A 13,205-nucleotide genomic window follows, 5' to 3' on the forward strand; every position below is an offset into this window, starting at 1 on the left:
TTCTATCACTTCTGTGTAGTAAAGGGAGTCTTTCATTTAGAGTTTCTGTTGGGTTTTTATGTTCTTCAACCATTTTTTTCCTAAAGACACAGTAGATGAATAAATCTAAGCAAAAGTAGCATTAGTTATGTCTTGATCATTTTGAAACTTTCGTTTTGTTTCCCTTTGCCTTTTGTTATGAGTGTTAGGCTGAGCAAATCAAGCTATGTAATCCCCCGTGGTCTGCCTGGGTTCATCCACGCCCTGAGGATTGCTTTTCTTAGCCACAGTTTAAAATGGTCTAACAGCTTTTATTACATTTTATTAAGTTGGAATGCATCAACAGCACTAACGAAAAACAACTGTGGTATTTTAGGAAGAGCAATTTCCAGCACATTGGACATGCCAGCCAATGGAGCTTTTGGGCAGTGCTTGACTATGGCATTGAAATTATGGAGTATTTATCCCTTACAAATATGTTTGTGCTGTGGCACAGACTTAAGGAAACTGGTCTTGGGGGTCTGTAGTAAGAAGTACATAAAAGCATTACTCTCAAATCTCTAGATTAAAATTCCTCTTTGATTGATGGCGACTGTTGCTTAAGTGTTTGCTGCTGGCTAGTACAAACCAGGATGAAGTGGCCTAGCTTGGATTTACTGTGGGGAGGACAGGAAAGGGCCTTCTTGTTGATGCCAGTTACGTAACGTGGCAGTTGTAATGCAGCCTCCTCCCTTCTGCTCCCTTTGATTCACCCTGGGACTGTCCCTGGCTTAGGATGATAAACTTAATATGAAACCGCAACTAAGATGCGTAAAGGTGTTCTGGAATTCAGCTTCCTCCTACATCTTTAACTCTGGAGAGGGGAAAAAAAAAAAAAGAAAAAGCAGGCTACCTTTTAATGCCTAACTAATAGTGTTGTCTAATTTAATTAATGACTACTGATTAACCAATGCCAACAGTAGCTTTAACTGAACTTTACCCAAAGAAATGATTAATTGCTGTAAACAACAGACAGCGGTACTTTACTACAGTCAGCAGAGACAGCAATAGTGTTTCTCAGGCATGAAACAAGCAGGTAGTGAGACTGCAGAGGATGTGGGTGAGCATGGCTTAAATGTGAATTACAATGTGACTTCTTCTTTTAGATTTCCCAGTGTTGCACTATTTCTTCACTCGGCTTCAGCTTGTTGTGCAAAAACTGCACAACTTTCTTGCAGCATGGACATTGTCACCATTACATTCTTTCAGTAACCAAGTTAAACATAGTCTTGAGAAAGCAAAGCTGCATATGACATCGTAAGACAAGGAGTTTGTATGCTGTGGTAAATGGCACTACAGCGCGGGAGGAAAGATGAGTGGGGTGTTTTAATAGACCTTGGTCCTGAACAAATTTCAGTGATGGTATTTATTGTACAATACCTACTTCTTAGAAATGCTTGGTGGACCTTGGATCGGACCTGATTAGTTTGTCCCCAGTTCTTCAGTCAGCTGAAGTGGAATAGACCTTTGCACTTTGCACAGTGCTGTTTGAAGTCACCAGAGTTCAGCACACGGACAACAAGATTCCCCCAAAAAGGCAGCTGTCATTGTTACATGGGACTATTTACTTCCTTTTTCAACTAGAAAAACATCGCTTTCCAGCAATAAGTGTTTATTTTGTTCTCTTGTTGTATTTGCAGTTTGATCTACAAACATTGACTGGATGTTGATAAGAGTTTACCAAAACCCAAGTCAGTCAGGCTGGTAAATGTTGACTCAAAATGAACTTAATTAATTTGAAGAAAATAGGAGCTTCATCTGATGACTGACCTCACAGCATGTGATCTTTATGATCAGGACCGTGCAGTGTAGTGCTTAATTTGCCAGTACCAATAGAGAAAAATATTAGAGATTAATTCACCGTAGTAAAGTCCCTGTTTTTACTACCTTTTTTTTTTTTTTTTAAATGGCTAATTGCTAAACAGTGTGACAGCTAGAAAATATTAGGAACCCCATCTGCCTGAAAACAGGTTGGCTTCATCTTTGTACTACACTTCCATACACAAACTTTATGGGCTTACAAAAATTGTGCAAAGTGCAAGCTTTCAGTCATAATTGCCTGAAGTAATATGATTCTGTAGATATGACTGAACTAAATCGATGTGTTGTAGATAAAAGATTTCATAACCAAGCTGACACAGAGGTTAAAGATTCAGTAAGAAGTTGGCATTAAGTGTAGAGCTCCTTTCTTTCAAAAAAACCCCAAATGAGCCCTGGACAAAACAAAAGCAAAAGTAAACCCTGAGCTCAAACTTACATTGGTGACAGTGGTGTTAATGGGTGAAAAACACCCGTGTAACTGAGATGAGAACCCAGCTTTGTTGTGCTCTATTCAAGCCACCTATTGATTGACACACACAGTATGGCAGAAACCCATTACATACAGTAACAAATGAAAGTGTCGCTCATTGACCATCTGGCTGCATTGTGGTATATCCCTTATCTATCTTTAATAAGTGGTCTCTGTCCAAGTCTCTGGTTTAGTTTTAATGAGAAACTAAACACCTCAAAACACCTGAATTATTCAGCTCACAGTTACAGGTGTTGATATGGAAAAATTTATAATGGTAAGAAATGGTATTGTAATATCAGGAACAACAGCTTTAGTCCTGTTGGGAGATATACCTGTATATACATCTCTCTATATATAGATATACGGTGACTGTGACACTGAGAGTCACATCAAAATGTGTATTTTGTTGAAACAAAGAGTCACAAATCTGAGACTCAAGGCATTGTCCCTCTATAGTTAGTACTAAATTCTTGCTTATCTTATACTCTTATGAAAATTGTAGCCAGAAAAGGGAACCTCAGGTTAACTTTAAGGAGATTGAAATTTTTGGTCACACTTGTGACGTATTTTCTCTGAGGCCCATAGTATTTAACACGAAAAAAATTTAGGCCCTCATCCAAGATCTTAAAATACTAGAGAAAATGAGCAAAAATGTAGGAACTGGCAAGAGTGAGTTGTTTGCAGCTGGCTGGTCTTCAGGAGGGATACTGCATGTGGGATCTGGAGGGGTGGGTGAGGAAAGGGAGCTCCTGTCAGCTAAAGCCTTTTTACATAAATACAGGAATGTAACAGGTAGTAAAGTCAATGCCACAATTTACTTCAATTTTAACAGTTCCTTCATGTTACCTTAAGTGTCCTTAAAAGAATTAAGATGAAAATACAACTAAAAGCATCTTGGACTGAAAGCCTGATAACATTTCAGAGAGAAAAATCAGAAAAGGAAAATAGCCTGGTTTTTGCATTTGGTGTATAATGCATGGATGTGAGTTTTCAAAAGGAACATGTTTCTACAGGATTACTGACAGTAGAGCTTTTAAAATCTGTGGCCTGCTGTTGGTTGAAGGAAAGGACCTAAGAACAGCTTGCCACGGCAGATCAAGGGACTTGAACAAGCATCTTGCCTCTGTTCCTCCTGAGGTACAGCTGGGCAGGGATGGAGTGACTGATGGTGTCCTTTACATTTAAGAATTTACTTGGAGAATGGAGGTGGTTTTGCCTCTCATACAGAGAATATAATGGAAGCTACTGTTATAGATTTTTTTTTTGAAGGTTTAATTGCTGGGTTATTTTGTTTGGGTGTTTTTTGGTGTTGTGTGCGTGGTGTTTTTTGGGTTTTGTGTGGTGTTGGTGGGGGGGGTTTGTTTGTTTTTTTGGTTGTGTTTGTTTGTTTTGTGGTTTTGTTGTTGTTTGTTGTGGTGGTTTTTTTCTTTTCCCTTTTCCCCCAGTTCTTTTCCCTTCTTTCTTTATTGCAGCCTATGGTAAACATAGTTGTTAAGTTCTTCTTGGCACTTCTTTAAATGTTTATTTTTGCAAATCCAAGGCTAACTGCTTAATTCACTCAAGATGGCTTCTGGATTTATGCTCCCTTGAGTATATGCCCTATTTCATGTTATGCATCTTGGAGCAGTCTGTCCTCTGCACATGCTCCCATCTTTGGCAATTTTCTCTACTTTCATCTTTTCTGTCATGCTATTTTTTAATAAAGTTTTATACAGTTTCCCAAGAAGCAAGTTGTTCTTTTTGAGAAGTTGGAAACAGTAGTTATTTTCTGCTCTGTAGAATTTCTGAGATTTCTCAGGCTATCTTCTTGTCCCTTCTGTCTGTATGACAGGCCTTTATGATTTTTAATGGCAATTTTGGTTTTAGTGTCATGAGCACATGAGTGCATCTTCCTAACCCCTTTTTTCTTCAGCCACACGGCACCTGTGACTTCATTTTGCTACAAGGAAAGCAAACAGGCAGAGCTCATTGAATCTGATTGGGACAAATGAGAACTTTTTTCTTTATTAATCTTCAACCCAGACAGAGGTTCAAAAGCATTTCAAAACTTGCAGTTTCCAAGCCCTAGAAACACACCTTTTAGCTGGTTTGGTGTCTACAGCTTTGAACCTGGATTTCATGATGGTTTTCCATGCCTCTGTGACTCGTGGACTACTTGAACGTGCAACGCGTTCCCTCCTCGCAGCTACGCTTGCAGGCAGCGCTAATGCTACGGCAAAGTTGGAATGCAAATACTTGCCGCTGAGCGGTTCTGTGGGAGAATGACAGTAGCTAATCACCCAGAGACAAACAACATTATCTGCTTCAAAAGTCTTTCAAGGAGTTGATGACTAAAACCTGACTTGAATCTTGGAGCCAGATCCAACCTGCATGAATTAAGAATCTTCCAGGCTGTGTAGGTCCCGTGCAGTCATCTATGTGCTGTTTAGGATAACTTCTTAAAGTAACTGATTATAACAGACGTGTTTATTACTGTGTAACATCCCCACCTCAGTAATAACACGGTTTTAGGCAGGAATAAGTCTAACCTCCTTTTTCTTTTTGATCTATAGGGTTTTTTTGGAGGTGAGTGGAAGACAACTCCACTATTTAATTATCTGCCCCAGCAATCCTTGACATCACTTAATCACTTAATATTACCCATGCTAGTATCAGTATGTACAGCTAATAAGCACATTAAAATGTATTATTACAATGATCACTAGGGACATCCCTGTCAGTATTCCTATGGGGCTGAAAAGACATAGTTACAGGGGGTAATCACTGAAAAAATCTGTAAACTTTAGAGAAATTGTTTAAAAGGCCATAAACCGAGAGTCACTTTTATTAATCTCTTGCCTTTTTTGCCTTTATAATAGTAAAATTACAAACATATATAATGAAAATTCATGAAGCTCAGAGATTAATGAGGAACTGCAACAGTTATTGACCAAATTAAGAAATAAATCTACTGCTTAGTTGTTTCCTTTTGTTTGCAGTAATGGCATATTATATACATATATATATATGCACACCTGTATGTGTTACTTTATACTAGAAAGGATTCTTCAGAGGCTCAGACTGGGTGTCATACAGCAGGCTTCTCCAGATCTGTAAGGGGTATTTCATTGCACACACTTCCTGGGACTTGGGTTGTCCATGGGAAGGCCAGGAAATGAGGAATAGGGTTGGGTCTTTCCTACCAGCTCATTCAGCAAAATGCTAAACCACAGCTTCCGAGCTGTAAGGCACTCACTCTGACAAAGAATGCTTTGTATGCCTGCTTCCCCACATGCAATTCCTTTTTGCAATATAAATTGCCTAATTCATTAGTTGTCTAACATAATTTCTGCAATCCCTCATTTTTATGCATCAGATTTAAGAATATAATTCCAAATTGTACAGTGAGAATAAGAGGTACCAAATTTTATTAAAATTAATTATAATTTTTCATTTTGGAATAATATATAATCGAGGTTTCATTTTGCTGTTGGGATGTAAACATTAAAATGTAATTTTAATTATGGCCTTAAAATTGCCCTTCTTTTACCTGAGGATTTTGGAGCAAAATTTTTCTGAAAGTCCAAGTGTATGTCTGGAGTTGTTTGCATGAGATATTGAAAAAAAATTTTAAAAAAAGATTGGAACACTTCAGAACAGCTCAAATTGACTCCATAATGATTACTAAGTGCAACTGTCAGATTTAACCTAGTAATAAAAATAACATAGAAAAACACTCTGACTTGGAAACACTTATGCAAGATATGTCCATTTTGTCCAGGAAGTCAACAGTTTTGTTTTGTTTTGCTCAAATAGAACATGATGGCATTATCTGGTTGTTTGCATTTCTAAATTCTCAAATGAAATTTATCTGCAATAACAACTTTGTTTTCTTCCTGGAATGGAGGTTGGGATTTAATTTTGTTGAGTCATCTCAGAAGACTCATTGTCTAGGAAACAGTGGACTAGCTTTACACATGGTGTGGTTTGTGTGTGAAAGTGATATGTTTTGCTGTCTAAGTATTACAATTTGAAAACAGACCATTTTTTTTTTTCCAGCACAGAAGACCTTTTAGCATGTCTCCTTCTTTAAGTGTTGTTGTTCTTTAGCTGCTTCCACTCCTTAAGAACCCAAACCAAGTCAAAACCACTTGCATGATCCGTTCTGCTCAGTGTAGGTGCTGTAGAGGTTGAACCAAGCTGCAGCAGCTGGCCCTGGTGAGTCTGGGGAGGGCTGGCACGCTCTTCCAAGGCCTGGACAGGAGTTACAGAGACAACGGGAGCAGGTTTGTGTCTGACGGGCACAGTGAGAGGCAACAGCCCTGTGTCGCTGCAGGGGATGACAGAGTCACCCAGAGGCTGAAATTCCTCACCCTGGAGAGGTTTTGTGGGGGTGCAGGTTGTTTGGAGGGGGCTGTGGAGTCACTGCTGTAGATAGCTCACCTCCGCAGAGGTTCTCTGTAAGTAGAAGCGCTGTTTGTGGCTGTAGGAGAGGGATGAGAGAGAAGGAAAAAGCTGAAGTTGAAATGTAAAAAGCACGTGAAAGGGACTTGTGGCTACAGAGGTGAAAAAAAAAGTGTTGTTGCTATCTGGGCCAGATGAGCGTTTCTGGTGGTGCTGATGGGACCTGTGACGGACTCCCCGCTTTCCCCAACTTCAACCAAAACAGCTGCGAAGGGGGATTAGAGCGGTAGGTGGTAAAAGCGAGGCAGGGGGCGGGCCGTGCTGCTCCCCGGCCGTCGCGGCCTCTGGGGTGCGAGCAGAAGCCTCGGGGCGCCGCCGTAGGGGCAGCCCCTGCTTCCCCCTCCCCAGCGGAACGGCCTTACCCTGCGGGCCGCTTCGGGAGGCGCTCCCGAGAGCCAGGGGAGCTGCCGGAGCCGCCAGCCGGGCAGCCGGGCCCACTCTGTTCAGCGCTACCGGGCGTGTGTGAGGGGGCGGGGGGGCGCAGCCGCCCGCGCTCTCCGGCGGGGGGCGGCGCTCGCGGCAGCGCCAGCCCCGCTTCTGGGCTGCGCGCGGGCGGGCGGTCACGGCGGACACGCAGCCGGCGGGGGCGGGGAGCGCGGCCTCAGCGGCCGGCATGAACCCCCGGCGGCCCGCGCTCCTCGCCGCGGGAACGGAGGCGCCGAGGTACGGACCCCCGCCCCCAACAGGTGCAGGGTCCTCCCGCGGCGCTCGCCTGTCCCTGTGGGGCCGGGGCTCGCCGCGGTCCCGCCTGCGGAGCGCCGAGCCGAGTGGGTAGAGGGGAAGGGTGAGGGAAGGGAGGAGCGAGGCAGGGGTGCCAGGCCCGGTCCAGCTCGGCCGCCGGCGCGGGAGAACCGAGGTGAACCCGTGGTCTGCGCCTGCCCGCCCGGCCCGGCGCTCCCGCCTCCCCGTCCGCCAGCCCCCGCGCTCACGCCGCCCGCCCCCCTCTCTCCGCAGGGAGCCGCAGGGCGAGTAGCGCTGCCGCGGCCGGGCCAGCCACCTCCGGGTCCATGCACCGCTGGCAGCCGCTGCCGCCAGCCGGGACTGCTGCCGCCGCCGCCGGGCCCAGCTCCCCCAGCCCCGCCGCCGCTTCCGTCGCCGCTCCGCCGCCCTGCCGGAGGTGAGTCCCGCGGCCGGGCCCGCCGCCGCCCGCTCTCCTCAGCGCCGACCGCGGGTTTCGGGTCCTGTCAGCCGCTCCGAGGCGGCGGGAGAGACCGCCGGCATCCGCCTCAGCGCCCGCGACCTTTTTGGGGGGAAGATGAAGGCCGGCTGGGGCCGCGCCTGTGCCCCCGCATGGGAGCTGCGGGCAGGGAGCCCGCGGAGGGGAGGCGAGGGGAGGCGGCCCCGCTCAGGCCGCTTCCTTCGTGCCCCCTGCGGCGGGGTTGGTTTCCTTCCCCGGTGACTAACGGCGGGGGCAGGGGCGGGCGGGCACCGTCACCGCGCCCCGTCCCGCCCGGGGAGCGCTACCTGTGCCTTGTGCTCCTCTCCCCGCAGGACCGTCCCGCTGTGAAGAGAATGGCCATGACCCTGGAGCAGGCCCAGCAGGTGGGCTACACCTGTCTGAAAGCACTCCTCAGGTTCGCTTTTATGGTGGCCAATAACCTGGTTGCTATTCCATCCTACGTCTTGTATTTAATTATGCTGCAGCCTCTCCGAATGCTGGACAGTAAAAGCTTCTGGTATATCGAAGGAGTATTATTTAAATGGCTTTTGGCTATGGTGGCTTCCTGGGGCTGGTGGGCAGGATATACAGGTAAGAATACCTTATTAATTTAAAATGTACAAATGCTAAGATGTAAATAAGTGTTAAAACACATCTGTGTTAGTATGGGGACATGTAGGGGAATATGTAAATATAGTGGGTATTTTGGATGTTTTTCTTTTGGGTTTCGTATACAAATGCTTTGTAGTTCTGGATTGAGGTGCTGAATATTCGGAAACATTTTTTGAAACTGTAGCTACAAACTTATTGTGTGTGAAGTAAAATTTTCTCAATCAGCGTTTTGTCATAGTGTGATCAGAAATATTACTTTTCTGTGGTATCCTAATCACTTTGTCTGGATGTTACATGAAAAAGATACATCTCCTCAAAACAGAGTCGATTTGTACTGTGTATGTAGCTGATAGCACCAAAATTTATTAAGTGTATGCCTCTCTAAATGATCTCCACTTGAAACTATCGGGACACAAGTCTAGGAAGTTTGACATGAAGCTCTTGTCAGAAGAGTAGGTCTTCTATTCCATGCCACAGCGTCTCCCTTTTCTGCTGCTTCAGAATAGAGGGAACCTCTTTCACACAGATAGTGATAACGCAGTGTTTCTCGACTGTGTGGCTCTTCATTACTGTTAGCAGAGCTAATTACAGAATCTGTAGGGTTTTGCCCATCTGTTTGCTTGTTCTGCAGTTATTATTGAACTTATTTTTGCTTGTTAGTGTTCATAGGCTCATCAAGGTGATGGACTGCACTGAAATATAAAAGAAGGCTGTGGTTTTGTCCTCAAATGCACTGATTTGCATCCTGGCTACTGCACTGTGTGCAAGGAAACAGCCATCAATTCTTTGTATGTGCTTAGACCTTGAAAAGGGGAGGGAATGAATCTACTGAGTGCAAAATACGAACAGCCCTTCTAAAATTCTTACCTTCTCTTCTGCCCAGGCTGCGTCTGCAGGTCTTGTCCGCGTAAACAAAGATAAAAAGGAATGGCAGAGCACACAGCTCTGGAGTCTGCACAGACTCCTCATTAGTCAGAAAGTCAGTGATGACCCAGATGGAGTGCTCTTTTTGTTAGGCTACAAGAGCAGAAGCCACTGTAATAATGTCCGTTTTGGTACCCTGTCGTGTGCCTTTCTGAGATGCACAAAGTTTCTCTGGATACTCTAGGTGAGCTTCCAGTTCATCTTAAGGGGATGGTGGCAGCAGCAAGCTAGATTCTGGTCTGTCGGGCTAGAACTGTCGCAGCGTCGTGCTGCTTCAAAGTTGCCTTGCCTGCTACAGCTCAAGCTTTTCCAGATATGCTGTTTTAAAAATCTTTATTTATATTTGCTCATTAAAAGAAGTCCACATAGTATTGGCAGTGGCAGGTATATTTTTTGAAGTCTGCTTTATGCTGTAAAGCACAAAGGCCTTCCAGAAGGGAGGATTGACTTCCAACGTGTCATGTGTATTATTAATTGGCCATTGCAAAGTTTATGGGCATAATGGTAATATTAAAGTCATATAGCATATGACCCCGGGGATTCGCTGTGTGTATTGAACATGCTAGTTAAAATTCAAGCCATTGTCACATGACGATATGATTGTCAATTTTTGAAAGCAGTTTCCTTGGGATAGTTCTACTGCTGACTGCAGAACTGTGTGGTTTCTTTTGCCTGTTGCTTGGAAAGTGGTCTTAGCATGACCTGCATATCCTACAGTCTTCCTGAAGCATCTGCTGATTGGTGTTGCTGATGTATCTTGACAATTTGAAAACTTTTATTTTACAGTTTTGAAATGTCTTGAGTATGTTTTTCTGAAATATAATTTACAAGTAGCTACACAGAAGCGTTTTCTAGTATGGTGTATGGGTAGGGGGGCCCTTTTCACTTTTCACTATGAAGCATGGCTTTTGTTTTGGGAAGTATTTTAAGCAAATGCTTTTACAAAGTGTGAGCTTAAATATATTCTGATATGAAGGCATTAACATGTCTATACTGAAAGCTACAAAATAGGAAGGACAGCTTATTTTTTTGTCCTTTCTTTGTTTACCCTCGTAAGCACTCACCACCACATGCAGGACAAACCTGGAAAGCGTATCTTTCTGGCTTTAACTTGGATGGGCAGAATAATTTATGTGTCTGTTTCCAGACTGATAGATTTATAAAAGACTGTCGCTAGGTCCCCTCTTCTTTTAGAGTACATCATAACTAATTCAGGACTGAAATACTACTTTATTATAGTTGGTTTCTAAGACCTGCAGTGATGCATCTGAAAGAGCCATTGCAGAACAATTCTTCTGTTTGCAATTCCAAAAACTAAGTCAGAGATAGGCTTTGATATGTTCCATCTTTGCAAAAGTAAATACCAGAAAATAGGTATGTATGAGTTCTTTGAGAAGATTAAGGATTTTTCTTTTGAGTAGAGCAGTTGGTGAGTTGGTTTGTTTTTCTTCTTGATTGAGAGGGTAACCAGCTAAACAAGTTTACTTGCCTTTTAATTGGAGGTAGCATTCTGCAGTTGTGTTGAAGGTGTGTTTCAGTTTTAAAATGTATTTACTTTTTCCCCTTCCCAGCTTGGATCATATGTTGGGCAAGAAGTGACATAAACGATATGTAATTAGAGACTTAAACTCAGCCTCCAAGTAGATTCAGGGCAGGCATTTTTTTCCCGTGTAAGTTTGTATGTAATGTGTATGAGAGAGCTCAATACCAAATGAAGAGATAAGGTGAGTGCTAGGTTTTCTTTCTGGGCTTTGCTGCTGTTGTGTAATTGTTGGCATATTTTATTGAATAAAGCTGGAAGAGCTGAGGAGGACTTATGAACTAGGTCTGCCCTTCTCCCCACCCACGCATAAACCTGTGTTTTCATGCTAGGATCCTAGAGGATTTGTCACAGAAAGTACACGATCAGTGTCTATATCAGCAGCTTTAATCTATGCTTTTTGATAAACGTAGGTGTTTCTGTTTGCAGATCCACTTGGTGTTACGTAAAGACAAGTATGTAACTGGATAAGCAAAATAAAGGAAGGAACAGAAAGAGAAATTGTAAAGGTCACTCTACTTCCCCTAATCCTTTTCTTCTTAAGATGCAAGTATGAGAGAGAAGTTGACTTTGATTTTTGAAGGGCAGAGTATGATAAATATCTGTGGTGTTCTCTTGAACTCCATAGCGTTTCTTATGAAAAGGAAAACAGAGTGACTTATGAAGAACATTCAGGTAGTCTAGCAATGTTATTTTATTTTGTATTCTTTTAGAAAGGCCGCCTTCTAATTATTCTTAGCCTTTTTCTTTTAAGGCTTTTTATATAAATGTATTGCTCTTCTTGTAGGAGCTGTTCAGTTAGGACACTGGGAATCTGCATATTAGTGTGATTTGAAAGGCACCTTCACATAACACTTCTAAATATTTTCCTGCGTTTTTTGGAAGATGTGTTCTAAAAAAAGCAAACTCGAGAGTGCTTGATCCTTTGTTGGCAAGTACATTTTTTCTCCCTGTAATATAATTTGTGATTTAATATAAAAGTAAACGAAAAACCACTAAGAAGTGCAATAGATGTAATGGGAGGGAGATGACGTGTATCTGTGGTGGTGAATTTCTGATTACCTCCTGCTCCCCTATGAAACTAGTTTAAAGCAACCATCTTCTAGATTTCTACTTCTTTGGGCAAGTAACTATTTCAGACTAAAGTTTAATATTCCTGTATCTAATCACATTGCTGGAGAAAAGCTTGCTTTTCTAAAATGTGCTCAGACAAACCATTTTGTTGTCTCCTGCTGTTTGAATGCAGAGGTTAGCGTTAGCCCGTGATAGTGTTGTTGTGGTTTTGCAATTACATGTCTCTGTGACAGCAGGGTAATTAGTTAGCAGTGCAGTCGCGATAAGTGACGATGCTGGTCTTGTGCTTTGCTCTGCTTGGGAGAGCCGGGTGCTGTGGGGAGCAGTGGTTTGTGCCCAATCTGTACCTCTGGCTGGGGCAGGGGGGCAACTGGTGGAGGATGAGTGTCCTCTGCCTGCAGGAACCCTCAGTGCTCGTCTGCCTCTCAGAGCACCAGGGCAGAGAAGTGTTGCGTGTGGTCACTGGGGTTGTGTGCATCTTGGGAGGGGGTTTCCTTGAGAGTTCTGCTTGGAGTGTTTTATACTCCAGCAGCGAAAAGAACAATTTGACAAAACCTTCTGTTTCAGGCTCTTGCCAAATATGCACAGTCTTGCAATGATGTTGGATGGGTTGGTGGGCTGATGAAAGGGAGAGTAATACACCTCTGTTACCATACACAGAAAAGTCTTAGTGCTGTGAGTATGCTTGCTGCTATAATGATGCACTGGTTAATAAAAAGCGAACTAATCCTATGATATTGCTGGTTACTGTTCTGTGTCAGCTGGGAAGGTGACATTTAAATAGTGTCTGTAAGAATATTCTGGTTTTGTCAAATGAGGAGAATTTATCTTTCTTCCTTCTTTATTAATCAGCCAAGAAGAGTAAAATTGAGACTTGGATTTTTAGTTGTGTCCCCTCTCCTCTTCCCTCAAGTGATTTAAAATTTATTGGCTGATTTGTACATATCTTAGAGACCACTCTGTATTTTTTTCAGCAGTCATAAACTATTTTTTTTTCTCCTCTAATTCAAAATCTTCTTTGCTTCCACTCAACAACCTCAACTTCTTTAATCTTCTTAGAACGTGAATATTTTTGTCTTCCTGAACTCTAAAAGATAGAGGTGGAGTTGCGGTGACAACACTTGCTCGGTGCAGACAGTGTG

The 13,205-nt window shown here is 43.3% G+C and overlaps 1 protein-coding gene across 1 annotated transcript in view; it reads left to right on the forward strand.

Annotated features, from left to right (window-relative positions):
- The first annotated feature begins 7,184 nt into the window (after positions 1-7,184).
- The window catches only part of LPGAT1 (lysophosphatidylglycerol acyltransferase 1), a 68,467-nt gene continuing 62,446 nt past the window's right edge, over positions 7,185-13,205 (forward strand). Inside the window, exons 1-3 of the mRNA XM_082047709.1 lie at positions 7,185-7,417; positions 7,709-7,871; positions 8,246-8,504. Of these exons, the coding sequence (XP_081903835.1) occupies positions 8,267-8,504 (238 nt within the window). The 5' untranslated portion in view covers positions 7,185-7,417; positions 7,709-7,871; positions 8,246-8,266. The remainder of the gene's footprint in view (positions 7,418-7,708; positions 7,872-8,245; positions 8,505-13,205) is intronic.

Source organism: Streptopelia decaocto (assembly GCF_964273445.1).
Source record: "Streptopelia decaocto genome assembly, chromosome: 3".
Taxonomy (NCBI): domain Eukaryota; kingdom Metazoa; phylum Chordata; class Aves; order Columbiformes; family Columbidae; genus Streptopelia; species Streptopelia decaocto.